Source organism: Scleropages formosus, chromosome 25 (assembly GCF_900964775.1).
Source record: "Scleropages formosus chromosome 25, fSclFor1.1, whole genome shotgun sequence".
In the NCBI taxonomy this organism is placed as follows: domain Eukaryota; kingdom Metazoa; phylum Chordata; class Actinopteri; order Osteoglossiformes; family Osteoglossidae; genus Scleropages; species Scleropages formosus.
In genome coordinates this window covers 13,334,302-13,347,243 of record NC_041830.1, presented here as the reverse complement: position 1 = coordinate 13,347,243, position 12,942 = coordinate 13,334,302, and the positions used below count along the sequence as shown (strand labels likewise).

At 49.4% G+C, this 12,942-nt stretch overlaps 1 protein-coding gene across 2 annotated transcripts in view; it reads left to right on the top strand.

The window, feature by feature from the left end:
* LOC108921462 (tyrosine-protein kinase RYK-like) overlaps nt 1–12,942 on the top strand; it is a 41,918-nt gene that overhangs the window by 25,919 nt on the left and 3,057 nt on the right. For both annotated transcript variants that reach the window (XM_029249167.1, XM_018730936.2), the window contains 7 exons: nt 788–913; nt 2,002–2,088; nt 5,253–5,322; nt 7,636–7,768; nt 9,026–9,135; nt 9,529–9,688; nt 11,700–11,836. In XM_029249167.1, coding sequence (XP_029105000.1) covers nt 788–913; nt 2,002–2,088; nt 5,253–5,322; nt 7,636–7,768; nt 9,026–9,135; nt 9,529–9,688; nt 11,700–11,836 — 823 coding nt within the window. The remainder of the gene's footprint in view (nt 1–787; nt 914–2,001; nt 2,089–5,252; nt 5,323–7,635; nt 7,769–9,025; nt 9,136–9,528; nt 9,689–11,699; nt 11,837–12,942) is intronic.

Below are 12,942 nucleotides of genomic sequence, written 5' to 3'. Positions count from 1 at the left end.
TGCAGTATTGCGGTTGAACTGCATTGGCGGTGGGTAATGAGGTCGGGACTTTGCCGGCGGGTTGCTGTTGTGATTAATGCGGCCGTGTTTGACTGTGTCACACCCTCCTGCTATGATCATGAGTTTCATGATCAATCAGAAGAGTACACGGAGTTGACACTAATGGCAGAGGAACATCAGGAGCACTAGGGCTGGGTTGGGCCATCGCCAACCATCGAGAGAGAACGTAGAAATGGGTGAAGCACCGTGGGTTCGACATGGCTTCGCGTTTTGGGGGGATGGCCAAGGCACCCTTGCCAGAGCCTGACCATGCTCTGACCGGGCCCTCCGCTTGACCTCTGCAGCCTTGGCACCTAACTGCAACCAGACATTTCAAACAAGCTGAGATTCTGGCGTCTTTTTCGTTCCTCTGTCCTTTTTTTTTAAAAGCAATATTTATATGTAATATATGTATATTGTGTGACATAAATGTATAGAAGATAGATTTTGTCATTTCAGACATTTTGAGGGGCTGCAACATTCTTCATCTTCTGTGTTGCAGCCCCTCAATGTCTGAAATGAGCTGCATTTGAGAGTAATGATAACATCGTTCATAACCAGATCTTTATGCTTTTCTGCAGGGTTGATGTGCTTTGGGTTTGGTTCAATGCTTTGAACGCATGTTACCTCCTTCAGTACAAATCTCGGTGGGACGTACTTCTGGGCTTTTGCTCGCGCGTTCGGTTTGCCGTTTGTGTTGTGGCTCCTGAGCTCTAAACTGCGTGCACCGACGTGTATGTGTTCTCAGGCTACCCGTCGCTGCGCATCGAGAAGAACGACTTGAAGAGCGTCACCATGGCAGAGGCCAAGGCCAAGGTGAAGGACATCGCCATCTCCCGGGAGAGGGTCACGCTACGTGACGTCCTGCAGGAAGGTACGCCCCCCCCTCCCCCCACCATCGTTAAAGAGCATTCTGATTTCTGTGTCAAGCCACAGGAACAGTATGTATTTTTCACCGTGTTTTACTCTTCATGCGCTTCCTGCTGTCTGCTGTGCATGTGAGTGAGGGTTTCCACAAAGATTTCCCCACCCAGAATCCTTCCTTGTCCTCCCGAGAGCGGTACAGCCGCTTGACGCCACTCGATGTCCGTTTTTCCTGCACCGCTGGCTCTGATCCCAGAATCCCGGTAGGCAGCAGGATTTACATGGTCCTCTGCTCTGCACTCCACCTTCCTGCTCGAGCCCTGTCACCCATGGGATGCCTTAGTCCACAGTGGGGGTTTGAGCAGGACATCAGCACGTGGAGAGTTGGATTGTTGGCACAAAATGCACCTGGTTGGAGTGTAACTTGGAGCTCGAGTTACTGTCAGCGTGGATTTGCTTCACATTGCTGGAAAAAAGAACTTTGTTTTTAAACATCTGTGATGCAGCAAATAACAGGACCGTTCTGTGACCTCAGCGAAGTATTTTCCCATGGGATAAGTTTTGAAATTTTTGGGGCTTTAATTATGAAAGGCAGAAGTTTTAATTTCCTGAGCCACATTGTGTTCTGTAAGACCCCCTGTTGTGGACATTTTGAGCCCCCCGTTCCTCCCTCTGCAGCTGTTTCGAAATTGTTCTTTCGAAGAAATGCCCCGGGGTTGGTATCCGGAGTGGAAAAAGGAGGTAGGAAGGGTGGCATGGTCCTGGAAGCTACTGAACACAGCCTGGTGTAGAGGAGCCACTCTTGGTCCCTCTCCCAAACTTTCACCAGGGCGCTGCTGTGTAGAAACCCGCAAGAGCGGCTGTGTCGCTTGGCGCTATGCTGACATTGTTGAGCTGCGCCCAGAGGATGGGATCCAGAGAAGGACAGGGTTCCTTCGGTGTGAAAATTTGTCATGTTAAAAAAAAAAAAAAAAAAAAAAAGTCTGTTGCGGTCAGTAAAGGGAGAATACTGTGGTGTTTGGTGAGTGACTGTTCCTGCTAAAAAGCACAGCACGGTCTGTCTGCTTCTGCCTGCTTTAAATGGTTGTCCCCCCCCAGGTACCTTTGGGCGCATTTTCCATGGAATTCTCCTGGACGAGAAGGACCCGAGCAAGGAGAAGCGCGTCTTTGTGAAAACAGTTAAAGGTGCGTCTCCTCTCTCTTTCTGCCTCTCTGTGCACACTCAGGAACGACTGTGTTCGGGCCAACGTGTAGAATACAAAGTGCAGTTACCACAAATATGTACCGCGTTTCAGTGACTGACGTGTAAAAACAGTCGTGATCAATGCCCCTGCGGCTCATCCAAGGCCAAACCTTCAAAGCCAATCCCAAACAATCAGCAAGTGTTAAACTTCCCTTAAGGCTGTTCTTACCCACCATCCTTTACTCTTAATGTCACTTAATGTGAAACATGAGATTTGCCTTAATGCCACCCTTTGAGGCGCACATTTAATTTGAGCATTAAATCCACTGAGAGCTTGAAGTATGTTTTTTTTTTTTTTTAAAGGGAAGGTGGTCATCAAAGGTAAGTGTTGGCTGGAACCACGGTGCTCCTTCAGTTACACACCTTTCAGCATCGTCTGACCAAATGGTGTTTCCAGTATTTTCACATTACGCTCTAGCAGAGTAAAGTCAACGGAAGGTTAATACTACTTGTCTTAGTGAGTTTTACATGTAAAAATCTGCAGAAATCTTGGTTGTAGCTATAATAAATGGCTATAATAAATAAAGGGGGCAGCTGGTTGTGTAGTGGTTAGTGCTGCTCGTTTTGGACCCAAAGGCTGCAGGTTTGAATCTCACCTCCAGCTATAGTACCCTTGAGCAAGATACTTACCCTAAAATTACCCCGCTGGAAAAATAGGTAAATAATTGTAAGTAGTTTAACTTTGCAAGTGGTTTTGGGGAAAAGCGTCAAATTTTTTCACTTTTTTTTTTAAAAAAACTTCAAGCCATGTTAAAATGGAGAAAGATTAAAAATAGACATGTTGCTTTTGTAAACCTATGTTTGTTGACTAATTCACCCAGTAAACATGTGGAAGGTTCCTCATCAAGTTAATCACTGACTCTCTAGACATAAGCTGTAAACACTGTGGAAAGAAGTTGAATGAAGGTGCTCCCATGCTGCTGTTCTCCCCCAGCTTTGACACCCATCAACTGGCCTGTGTGCAGAGAAAGTGCTGTTAAAGGTTTTTTTAAAAAAAAAAATGACCCGGGTGGTGTTCGTATCTTTGAAAATTTTCAGATTGAGCGTTTGACAGCAGGAGCGTGTCTAGTTGGTACAAAAGACGCTCTTATGTTCCTCCAAGTCATGGCTGAGCATTTTTATTAGGGTAACAATGTCCTTTTTGTGCAAACCTGACATGATGTTGTTCCACGTGTGCTGCCCTCGCTTCCTTGGCAGAAGGCTGTCGCTGTGGACATGCTGTGGGCGGGAGTGAGCACGCTCAGAAGTGTCGGCAATGCCCCCCCCCCTTCTCCGCGACTCTCATCAACCTCTGTCTCGGAGCGCTTGTTGCTCGCTTAAGTGCCATTCATGGTCTGAAGTCTGGACTTTAACCTCTGGCAGGAAGAGAAGCTGGAACTGGCTGTTCTGTTCTCTCAGCACAAGAGCATGCTGGGAGATTCCTTCACGTACACCCCATAAATGGACTCACGTCTTCCAGTGCGCGGCAACTTGCTGATGGCATGACGAAAACAGTGTTGTAACAGTGGGCTTTTACAATGCTTTGCGACACACAGACACACACACGTACATGTTTCTTCCCTATCATCACAATGGGGCCTGTTTATAACATCTCTCTTGCTGTATTGACACGGTGTCTTGCAAGGCAAGCAGTCAAGGCAGCGTCCAGACGCTTGGCTAAACATACACGAGTGTATTTAGGCAGTCTCCAGCTGTTGCTGCGCCGCCCGGCTCCGCCCCCTCAGTTTGCCGTGGAAGCAGCCCAGTCAGTACAAGTGTAAAGTCACGGACTCCTTGGTGACGTCACTATGTGCTCCGCGTGCGTACTGCAGTGTTCCCTGAGCATGTCTGGGCTTACCCGAGGCATGCTGCTGATGATCTCGCTCTCTCTCACACACACACACACACACACACTCGCACACTGAGGGTAATTTGGAGTCACCAGTCAACTTGAAGCATACATCTTTGGGCTGTGGGAGGGAGCCAGGTCACCTGTGGGAAGCCTACAAGAATACGACGCAGAACACGCAAACTCCTCTTCTAAATGGCAGTCCATTAGTGGTGTTGAAGCTCATTCTGTGAAATTGTGCCCTTTCGGATATATCGACTTGGCCAGTTCTAAACCAGGAGCGACTGGGTCGACTTTCTCACCCGATGCCCAGGTTGATGAGTGGTGCGGAAAGGTAACGCCCAGAACTGCCCCAAGACAGGCTGTTCCAAAGTACTCGTTACTATGGCGACCTTTCCGTTTGTGCAGCCGTGAGGCTTATGATAAATTGACTCTGCCTGTTGTTCGCCCGCCCAAGAGACCCGTGTGGTGCATTTGCGGTCACCGGCCCTCTCCCAGGCCTGACGGTGCTATCATAGGGTCAGGGCAGGTCCAAGAGTGGGCGCACAATGGTGCCCGCCTCGCCTACACTGCAAAACCACTCACGGGCAGGAAAAAACACTGGATCCTCTGGAGCACGGTGAGGAGACACAATGGGGCCCTTAGCTGCCCTTTCATTAACCAGGGCCAACGGACCGGGACCTTCGTGCCAGCGGCCGAAGGGTGTTCCAGGACTACGTCCTGCTGCAGCCGCAGGTCAGGGCTGAGGTGAAGCGCATAGCAGACAGCATCCCTCGCTTCCTGTGGCCCGTATTACCTCGGTCTCGGGGGGGTTTTCAACGCACCTGGAAACTGGAAGGAATGTAATCTCTTTTAAGCCTATAATGTATGGATGTATGGATGAGTGACCCATTGTAAGTAGTGTATCTAGCAGTGTAAGTCACCATGGTGAATAAGGTGTGTGGGCTGATAACACTACATAGTTTGTTAGAAGTCACTTTGGAGAAAAACATCTGCTAAATAAATAAATGTAAAATGTAGTGTTTCTTGAGTGTTTCTCCGGAATGTGTCTGAAAGATGCATTGCTTAATTTTGCTGGAAATCACAGCGAGTTCACCATCCTCCCTGACATTTTTCACACTGGTTGGACTGGAAAGCTGCAGTTTAAAAATGCCACTTTTTTTTATCTTTGAGACCCAACAACTTGTTAAAGTTGAGAAATTCTTGTAATGAGTGTTTTTTAACACTTTATGTAACCATAGTATGACTGTCTCCTGTCTCCCTCTCTCCGTCTGCTAGATCATGCGTCCGAGGTGCAGGTGACGATGATGCTGACGGAAAGCTGCAAGCTCCGGGGTCTCCATCACAGGTGAGCCTGACGGGGTCTTGTGCAATCGACCGCGGCATGTGCTTCTCCCTCCTGAACAGGATGTGCATGGCACTGCTTCCCAGAAATCAGACTTCGGCAGACTCACAATTTTGGTCCAGAGGCCAAATGTGAAGAGGTGTGTGTGAGTAAAGAAGTTGTCGAGAGTTGCGTGTGGCGCAACACTCCAGACCCACCCTCCTCTCCACAGCCCTGCTTCCTCTCATGTGTCAGGTGTCTGAGTATTTTATCGGTCCCATCACCGCATTGCCGTAATTTTGCCCCTTCCTTTGTGCTGTGTTCTCGGTGGACCAGCTGTGAAACTACTTGTAGGGCGTTACTGTCGTATTTCCTGGAACTCAGGGACATGCTGCAGGTAAACAGCTTTTCCAGTCGTTTGAATGCCCTAATCTAGGATCTCTTCCTCATGTCGGTATTTTATTTGTTCAGGAGGTGCCCACAGTCCCGTGCCCGCCCTGCTTATCCACCGTGCTGGAGACTTTGTCCAGGCGCGGCTCCTGGGCGAGAGGGCGCTGAGCTCCGTTGTGGTGTGCACCGCGGTTGTGTGTGAAGCGTTTATCATTCTTCAGAGAATCAGGAGTCTTAACAGCACTTGCAACCACACAATTGTGCCTTTGTCAGTGGCGGCCCTGCAGCGCTCTTCTTGCAAGACCTTGCGTGTTCCGTGTCGCGGACAAGCCTGCAAGTCTCCGCTGCTGCTGGCTGCAAAAGAGCGATGGGATGAAAGGGTGTTAACAAGCTGCCCTGCAGCTGAAGGGCAGAGCTGTCCTGCGAGCTGAAGCTCTCGTATGAGAGAAACGATGCTCTTCCGAATTGATCGGGCAGTCGGGGGGGAAGTGGGAAGGGATGAAGGAAACCAAAATGGTGGAATGTAGAGCTCATGCTCACCTCTGATTGGGTCATTTGGAGCATGTGAGAAACATGGCCCCGCCGCGGGTGATTGGAGAGGGTACACGGCAGGGTCTGAAAATCCTGGTAATGATATGCTGAGGTTCTGGAGACAAGATGGTTAAAGCATCACCAGCGCTATGTGTTCAGGACCGAATGACCCCTCTATACCCCAGCAAGAGTGCTGCACAGCTCCAGCTGCCAAGGGTCTAAACTGAAAGCCCATTGGCTCTCTGCAGTTCTTTACTTTTACATTTGTTCATTTATCAGACGCTTTTCTCCAAAGCGACGTACATCTCAGAGAAAATACAATTTGTGCATTACATTAGGAGAAAGTTGCAGACGTGATTAGTAAACGTAGTTTTTTCCACTATATGCACTGATGTTCATTACACGAGTAGATGCATAAAACTCAAAATAGACAATTCCTGATCACCTTCCTACAGAACTTTTTTTTTTATTCTAAAGGTACACAAACATTTATGTACAATACAGGAGTAGCAGCTTATGTGGACATGATCGTGAAGTTATAGTGCATGAACATTTACACCTTACATGAGCTTGAGAGATTGTGAGTCCAGAAGAGGTGAGTTTTCAGACCCTTAAATATGGACAGAGATTCAGCAGTTCTGAGTGAAAGGGAGAGGTCATTCCACTACAACGGAGCCAGAATAGAGAACCTCCGTACTTTACATGCGCGGGACCACCAAGCTGAAGTAGATGAGTGAAGGGGTCTGGTTGGGGTGTAGCGGTTGATAAATTCTTGTAAATAGCTGGGAGCAGTTCTATTGATGCTTTTGTAGGCCATAACCAGGCTCTTAAATTTGACTCGGGCAGCTCTAGGAAGCCAGTGCACAGAAAGGAGTAGAGGACATGCATGGGAATGTTTTGGCAAGTCAAACACAACTCGGGCAGCAGCGTTCTGTATCAACTGTAGAGGTTTGATCGCAGTAGTAGGAAGGCAGCTCGAGAGAGTTGCAGTAGTCCAGATGTCACCATGGCCTGGACAAGAAGTTGGGCAGTTAGTTATGAGGTAAGGACGGATCCTGTGGATGTATCTATGCAGGATGTATCTGTTGTATTCTCTGGAACAAACTCCCACTGTCCCTCAGAACGACTGAATCCCATCCCGCATTTAAAAAGGTTCTAAGTCTACCTCTACCAGCTACACAGGAGTCCAACACCCTCTGCTATGAGTATCTGTCTGAATGATGGTGTTTTGAAAGTTTGGAAGTCACTTGTACAGTAGCTACTTGAGGGATGGGTATCAAAAATCTTTTTCCATATCTAAAGGTCTTCATCTGTTGTTGAAATAACTTGTTTCTCTGATTAATATGCAACTTTGGAGCAAAACGCTGGCCAGATGTACAGCTGTAATGTCTCCCTGTGCCATGTCTGTTTCTGAAGAAACCTGCTGCCCATCAGCCACGTGTGCACAGAGGATGGCGAGAAACCCATGGTCCTGCTGCCCTACATGAACTGGGGTAACCTCAAGCTCTTCTTGCGCCAGTGCAAATTGGCTGAGGCCAACAACCCCCAGGTGAGTCCCTGCCGCGTGCCAGGCTGTGTCCTCACCCACTCACAGAGGGCAATGCTGCGAGACGAACCCCTGGTGGCCAGCAGAAGCGAATGTATGGGTGAGGAAGTGAGTGTGTAGCTGTGGTTGTCTCGAGCGATTTCTTCACCTGCTAATTACAGTTTTTGGGACAAGCGCTGTTATTTAAAACACCGGGCTGTTCTCACAAAGCTTGCAAGTCCCTGCAATGCTGGGGTTTTCAAAATGTAGGTGCCTAACGCGAGTGACGTGTCAGGATGTCTGTGGAGGCCACATTCCGATATCCTCCGAACGGTTCTCGGTAATCGGAGGTCGGAGCAGCTTCCCGAAGCCCTTGACCCAAGTCCAAAAACTGTATACCGAAATCTGGGCTATAGATATTTATACAAAACAGTGGCAGTTGCTTAATGTTTGGGCAACACGGAGGGCAGCTGTCTGCATGTCGGAACGTGGCGCGGTGCCGTAGCGAAGGTTGCGTGCGCCAGTCACTACCCGCGCGTCTCCTCCTGCGACCTTTGGATCTGTGAATCACTTATTTGTGGTTTTGCGATCAACCAAGAGCTGTAAAACAGTCACCTGCATAAGGAGCTGGCAAATATTTAGGCTTTGTACAGGCCTCCAGTCTTTGCTCTGCTCCTGTCTCCTATCTGCTCTTACGGTTGTCCGCTTTTGATGTTCTATTTGTTCATTGTTCTGCTCAAGGGACTCATGCGATAGCAGCAAAACATCTGAAATGTGCACCTGCATTCCTTTGTATCGGAACGCCCATCTCCAGCAGTCCTTATCCCACATGCCCTTGTAGCATATGAGACATTGCTGTCATGCAACATGGAGCAGATGTTTTTGTCTCGCTTTGTATCCATGTTGCCGCAAGCATTTTGGATGGGAATACAGCAGCGCAGCCGCACACGGCTCGGCCCTCTTGCGCCGTAGAATCCTCAGCCAGCCACACCCGTTTCACGTCTTCCCTCTGGACGTTGAAGCTGCAGCTCTGACTTGGTCTACTCGGCTTCATGCTGGGATTAGAGCGCATGGTTTTCTCTGCACGGTCTTCTGCTGCGGTCTCTTTGTCGCACGTGGGCCAAATCTCATCTCCAGAGCCTTGTCTCCTCACATGTTTTGTGGCTGACGCTGTGCCAAATGAGCACCGGGGTAGTTATGGACAGTGAATAATAATGATTTTGGTTGGTTTCTATATCTGGGGTTCACTGGACCCCTGTCTTTCTCCTCCTCTCTTTTCAGGCCATTTCCCAGCAGGACCTTGTTCACATGGCCATCCAGATTGCCTGTGGGATGAGCTACTTGGCTCGCAGAGAGGTCATCCACAAAGACCTAGCTGCCAGGAATTGCGTGTAAGTAGAAGCCCTCGACCCTTGCGCCTAATCCAGCCAGTGCCTTTCGGGAATGTATCTGCATGTGTATGAGGTGTGCATCCTGCCAGGGCATTAGAACACATCCCATAGTTCACTTGCTGTTTTAAAACAACTTTTTCACCGTAAAATACCAGCAGTGTGTTCACTCCCATTTATATCAGTGTGTTTTTTAGCTAAATATTTTTGGCAGCTGCACAGTTTTGTCACGGGACTGTGTTTCTTGGCACTTGTTCGTGCTTGCAGGTGGTTGTGTGAGTGTGATGATGCGAGCACCTGATGACGTGAGCACGGGTGAGCGCTTTCCAGGCAGCGTTTTGTTCCCCGCGTAAGGAATGTGGTGTTGATAAGGGTTCCTCTCGTTCCCATCCGCAGCATCGACGACAGTATGCAGGTGAAGATTACAGACAACGCCCTGGCTAGAGACCTCTTCCCCATGGACTACCACTGCCTGGGGGACAACGAGAACCGGCCTGTCCGCTGGATGGCCCTGGAGAGCCTGCTGCACAACGACTTCTCTAGCGCCAGCGACGTGGTGAGACGCGGCACTCCGCCGGTGACAATCTTTCTTTGTTTTTGGAGCGACACAGTGGTGCAGCGGGTAGCACTGGTGGCTCGGTTTCCACCCGCAATCCAAAGATGATATCCTCCACGTGAATTGGAGAGTCTAAATTGCTTATACTCTGTGATTGCTCTATGGTTGACTGTTGTCCCAGGGTGTGTTCTTCCTCATGCTCTATACTTACAGGTTAGGCTCTGGACCACCAGGACCCCACATTACAAAAATGATCGATCTTCAATAAATAAGTAATTTGCATTCTTAGCTCATATCTTTAAGGTGGGGTTTCAGTGCCATGATCCACTGTTGCCTGCTTTTGTCATGTAATAATATAAATTTAAAATACCTCAACCATGTGTGATTGACCTGATCCGGTGCAAAGCTGAGCTCCGGCTCTGCCGTAATGTGCAGTCACACGGCTCTCAGCCTGGACAGCACAGCTGGGGAAGAGATTTGTCCACTGGTTTGCTGCGCTACATCTGTTCGGGCTTGTTGGGCCAGGCACCACACAGCCTTTAATTTAGACCCCCAGGCAACACGCTCTTAGTCAAGGTTTTGTTCAAACTTCCCCCGTCACAATGGAAATAAGCTTTGCTTACCTGCGGTTTTCATCTGGAAAACCACAGTGCGTCAGGAGCGTGGCTCCGTGCCTTGTCGGGGCGTCGTTGTTTCGGAGCTTGTTCACCTGGCATGTGTGAGAACTCGGTGGTGGGAGATGAGCGCTGAGTACATTTACATACATTTATTCATTTAGATGATGCTTTTCTCCAAAGCGACTTAGTGTTAAGGTACTTACAAATATTTACCCATTTATACATCTGGGTAATTTTACTGGAGCAATTTAGGGTAAGTGCCTTGCTCAAGAGTACTAGAGTTGGAAATGGGAATCAAACCTGCAACCTTTGGGTCCAAAGGCAGCAGCTCTAACCATTAGGCTACCAGCTGTCCCTGTAATGGGAGTAACCGGACCGATAGCAGATCCTCGTTGCACTGGCCTCTCGTGAACTTCCCTGTCACCCAGAAGACCCCAGATTCACACACTGTGCTTTCCAGAGCACATACCAGGCGCGTGGAATTAAAACATGAGTTCTGATGTTGCTGGCAAAAGCAATGATCTTCTTGGGAAAGGTAGGCCCAGAACGGGGAGAGGTCTCAGCCGGGGACACAGCGCAACTCATCTTAACACAGCTTCAGCTGATCTGTCATAGTCAGTGGGTCCTTAAGAGAGCGATGGGGATGTCTGCAAGTAAGAGGAATGAAGCGTAACAGCAGAGTCCACCAGGACAGGAGCTGCGGAGGAGGAGCCCCGCCTGCGCTTCCTCCCACACGCCACCACCTCCCTTTTTCATTCTCATGCTGGGGAAGTTCAGCAATCGTTGATCAGCACTCTGGAGGTGGCAGCATGTCATCTTTTCCATCGATGCAATGTCAGTGGTTTCCTTAATCGTTGCCAAATGCGATACCCTGAAAAGGACCTTCGCTGTGAGTCGGAGTGTTGCTGAGGGGCCCTGGCCCACTATGGACACAATGCTCTCCGAAGCCAGCTTGCTTTTTACCACTGGCTGAGTAAACGGCTCGGATGCCCAGCGAATTTCCTCTCATTGTTCTTGTCGGAGTGCAGGGATCTCGGGTCACGTGACGGCGCCGGGCTGCTCCCTTCACCACTCCCCAGGCTATTCCTTGGGGAGGGGGCATGGTCGTGGCCCGTGGTGGCAGGTGAGAAAGACCTGGATTGCCTGGTGTTGGTCTATGTCGCAGTGACCATGGTGAGATTTAGCTTGACCTAGAAGGACGTGAGGCACTGAGCCCCGGTCTTGTCGTTTATTGCTTTTAAATATGGAGATGTTGATCAAAATGCATGTTCTTTCCTCAGTTTGACAGACTGTATATTATTTAGTGTAAAATGTCTGTTAAAGAGCCATTCTTCATCTCTTTATTCCTCCCATCAATCACCGGTGGTTTGACCCTTCCCGTGTCTTTTTGGCAGTGGGCGTTTGGTGTAACCCTGTGGGAGCTCATGACCCTGGGCCAGACCCCTTACGTGGACATCGACCCCTTCGAGATGGCAGCGTACCTGAAGGACGGCTACAGGATAGCACAGCCCATCAACTGCCCCGACGAACTGTGAGTCACGCATTCCCCCCCCCCCCCCCCCCCCCCCCAACAGCCCTTCTTGCAGCTCCGCCATCTGGAATCAGTGTCAATGTTTTGGCAAAACACTCGTCTCACTTCAAAAAATGGGCTTCAGGGTTCCCACCCCCCCCCCCCACGTACTAGCAGCACTCCAGTCTTCCATGCACCGCTTTTGTTTTTTTCTCTCTTCCCCTCAAGTGGGAAAAGCTGGATTAGCGAAGGGAACAAGCAGAAAAGGTCACTGCAGGAAGGTCAACCCTCTCCTGAACACGCAGATGGAGCCTGTGTGGCTGGACGGTCCCGAAGCTTCAGAACACAATTTGAAAATGGCCATCGGCTCCTGGCACAGTTAAGACGGGAGGGAGTCTTATCGACTTCCTGCAATGGCCGGCAACCGAATGCGGGCCAGGAGCGCCGATGTCCGGGACGATATGTTTGCGCGGCATCGCCATCGCGATAGGTCTAAGCGGGCTGGGTTCAATTCATCTTCCGCTAATCCTGGCCCGCTGGAGGAAGTTTCGGACGGCCACAAGGAAGATCATTTTCATTAACGTTTTGCCCTGCTGAAGCCATGGGAGCAGCAGGGTTTGACAATACACTGTAACCGCTCTTACAGTGCACTTTATGGTACTTAACGCTATTCTGTGAATGAACAAAGCAGCACTTTGGGGCAACCATACCTGTACAGTGAAAATATTTAAGCCCCGGGATCCCTAAAAGCACTTTGGAAATCTTGGCATATTCCCCTTTCTCCATAAATGCCTTCCATTAGCAGCAGTGATGCTGACACATGTTCCTCATTTTAGTCTCACCCCTGAGCTCCAGTTACTGTTGGGGTGAAATAACTAGACCAAGATTGTTCATGGCGACAACAGTCGGGCCTCAGAAATATTGATAAACAAACGCACTTTTGCAGCAGTATAATCGTATCCACTCAGCCGCTGCGTCTCCTCTGGTTTGGCCCGCTTTCCGCTGGTTCTGTGCAATGGCTGCCAGTCAGATGTTTCAAGGCTCTCTGTCAGTCAAAGCGCATCGGAGGCCCAGAGATGTTGGTTCACTGGATGCGATGGGTGATGAATTTTACATGAGTTTCGTGG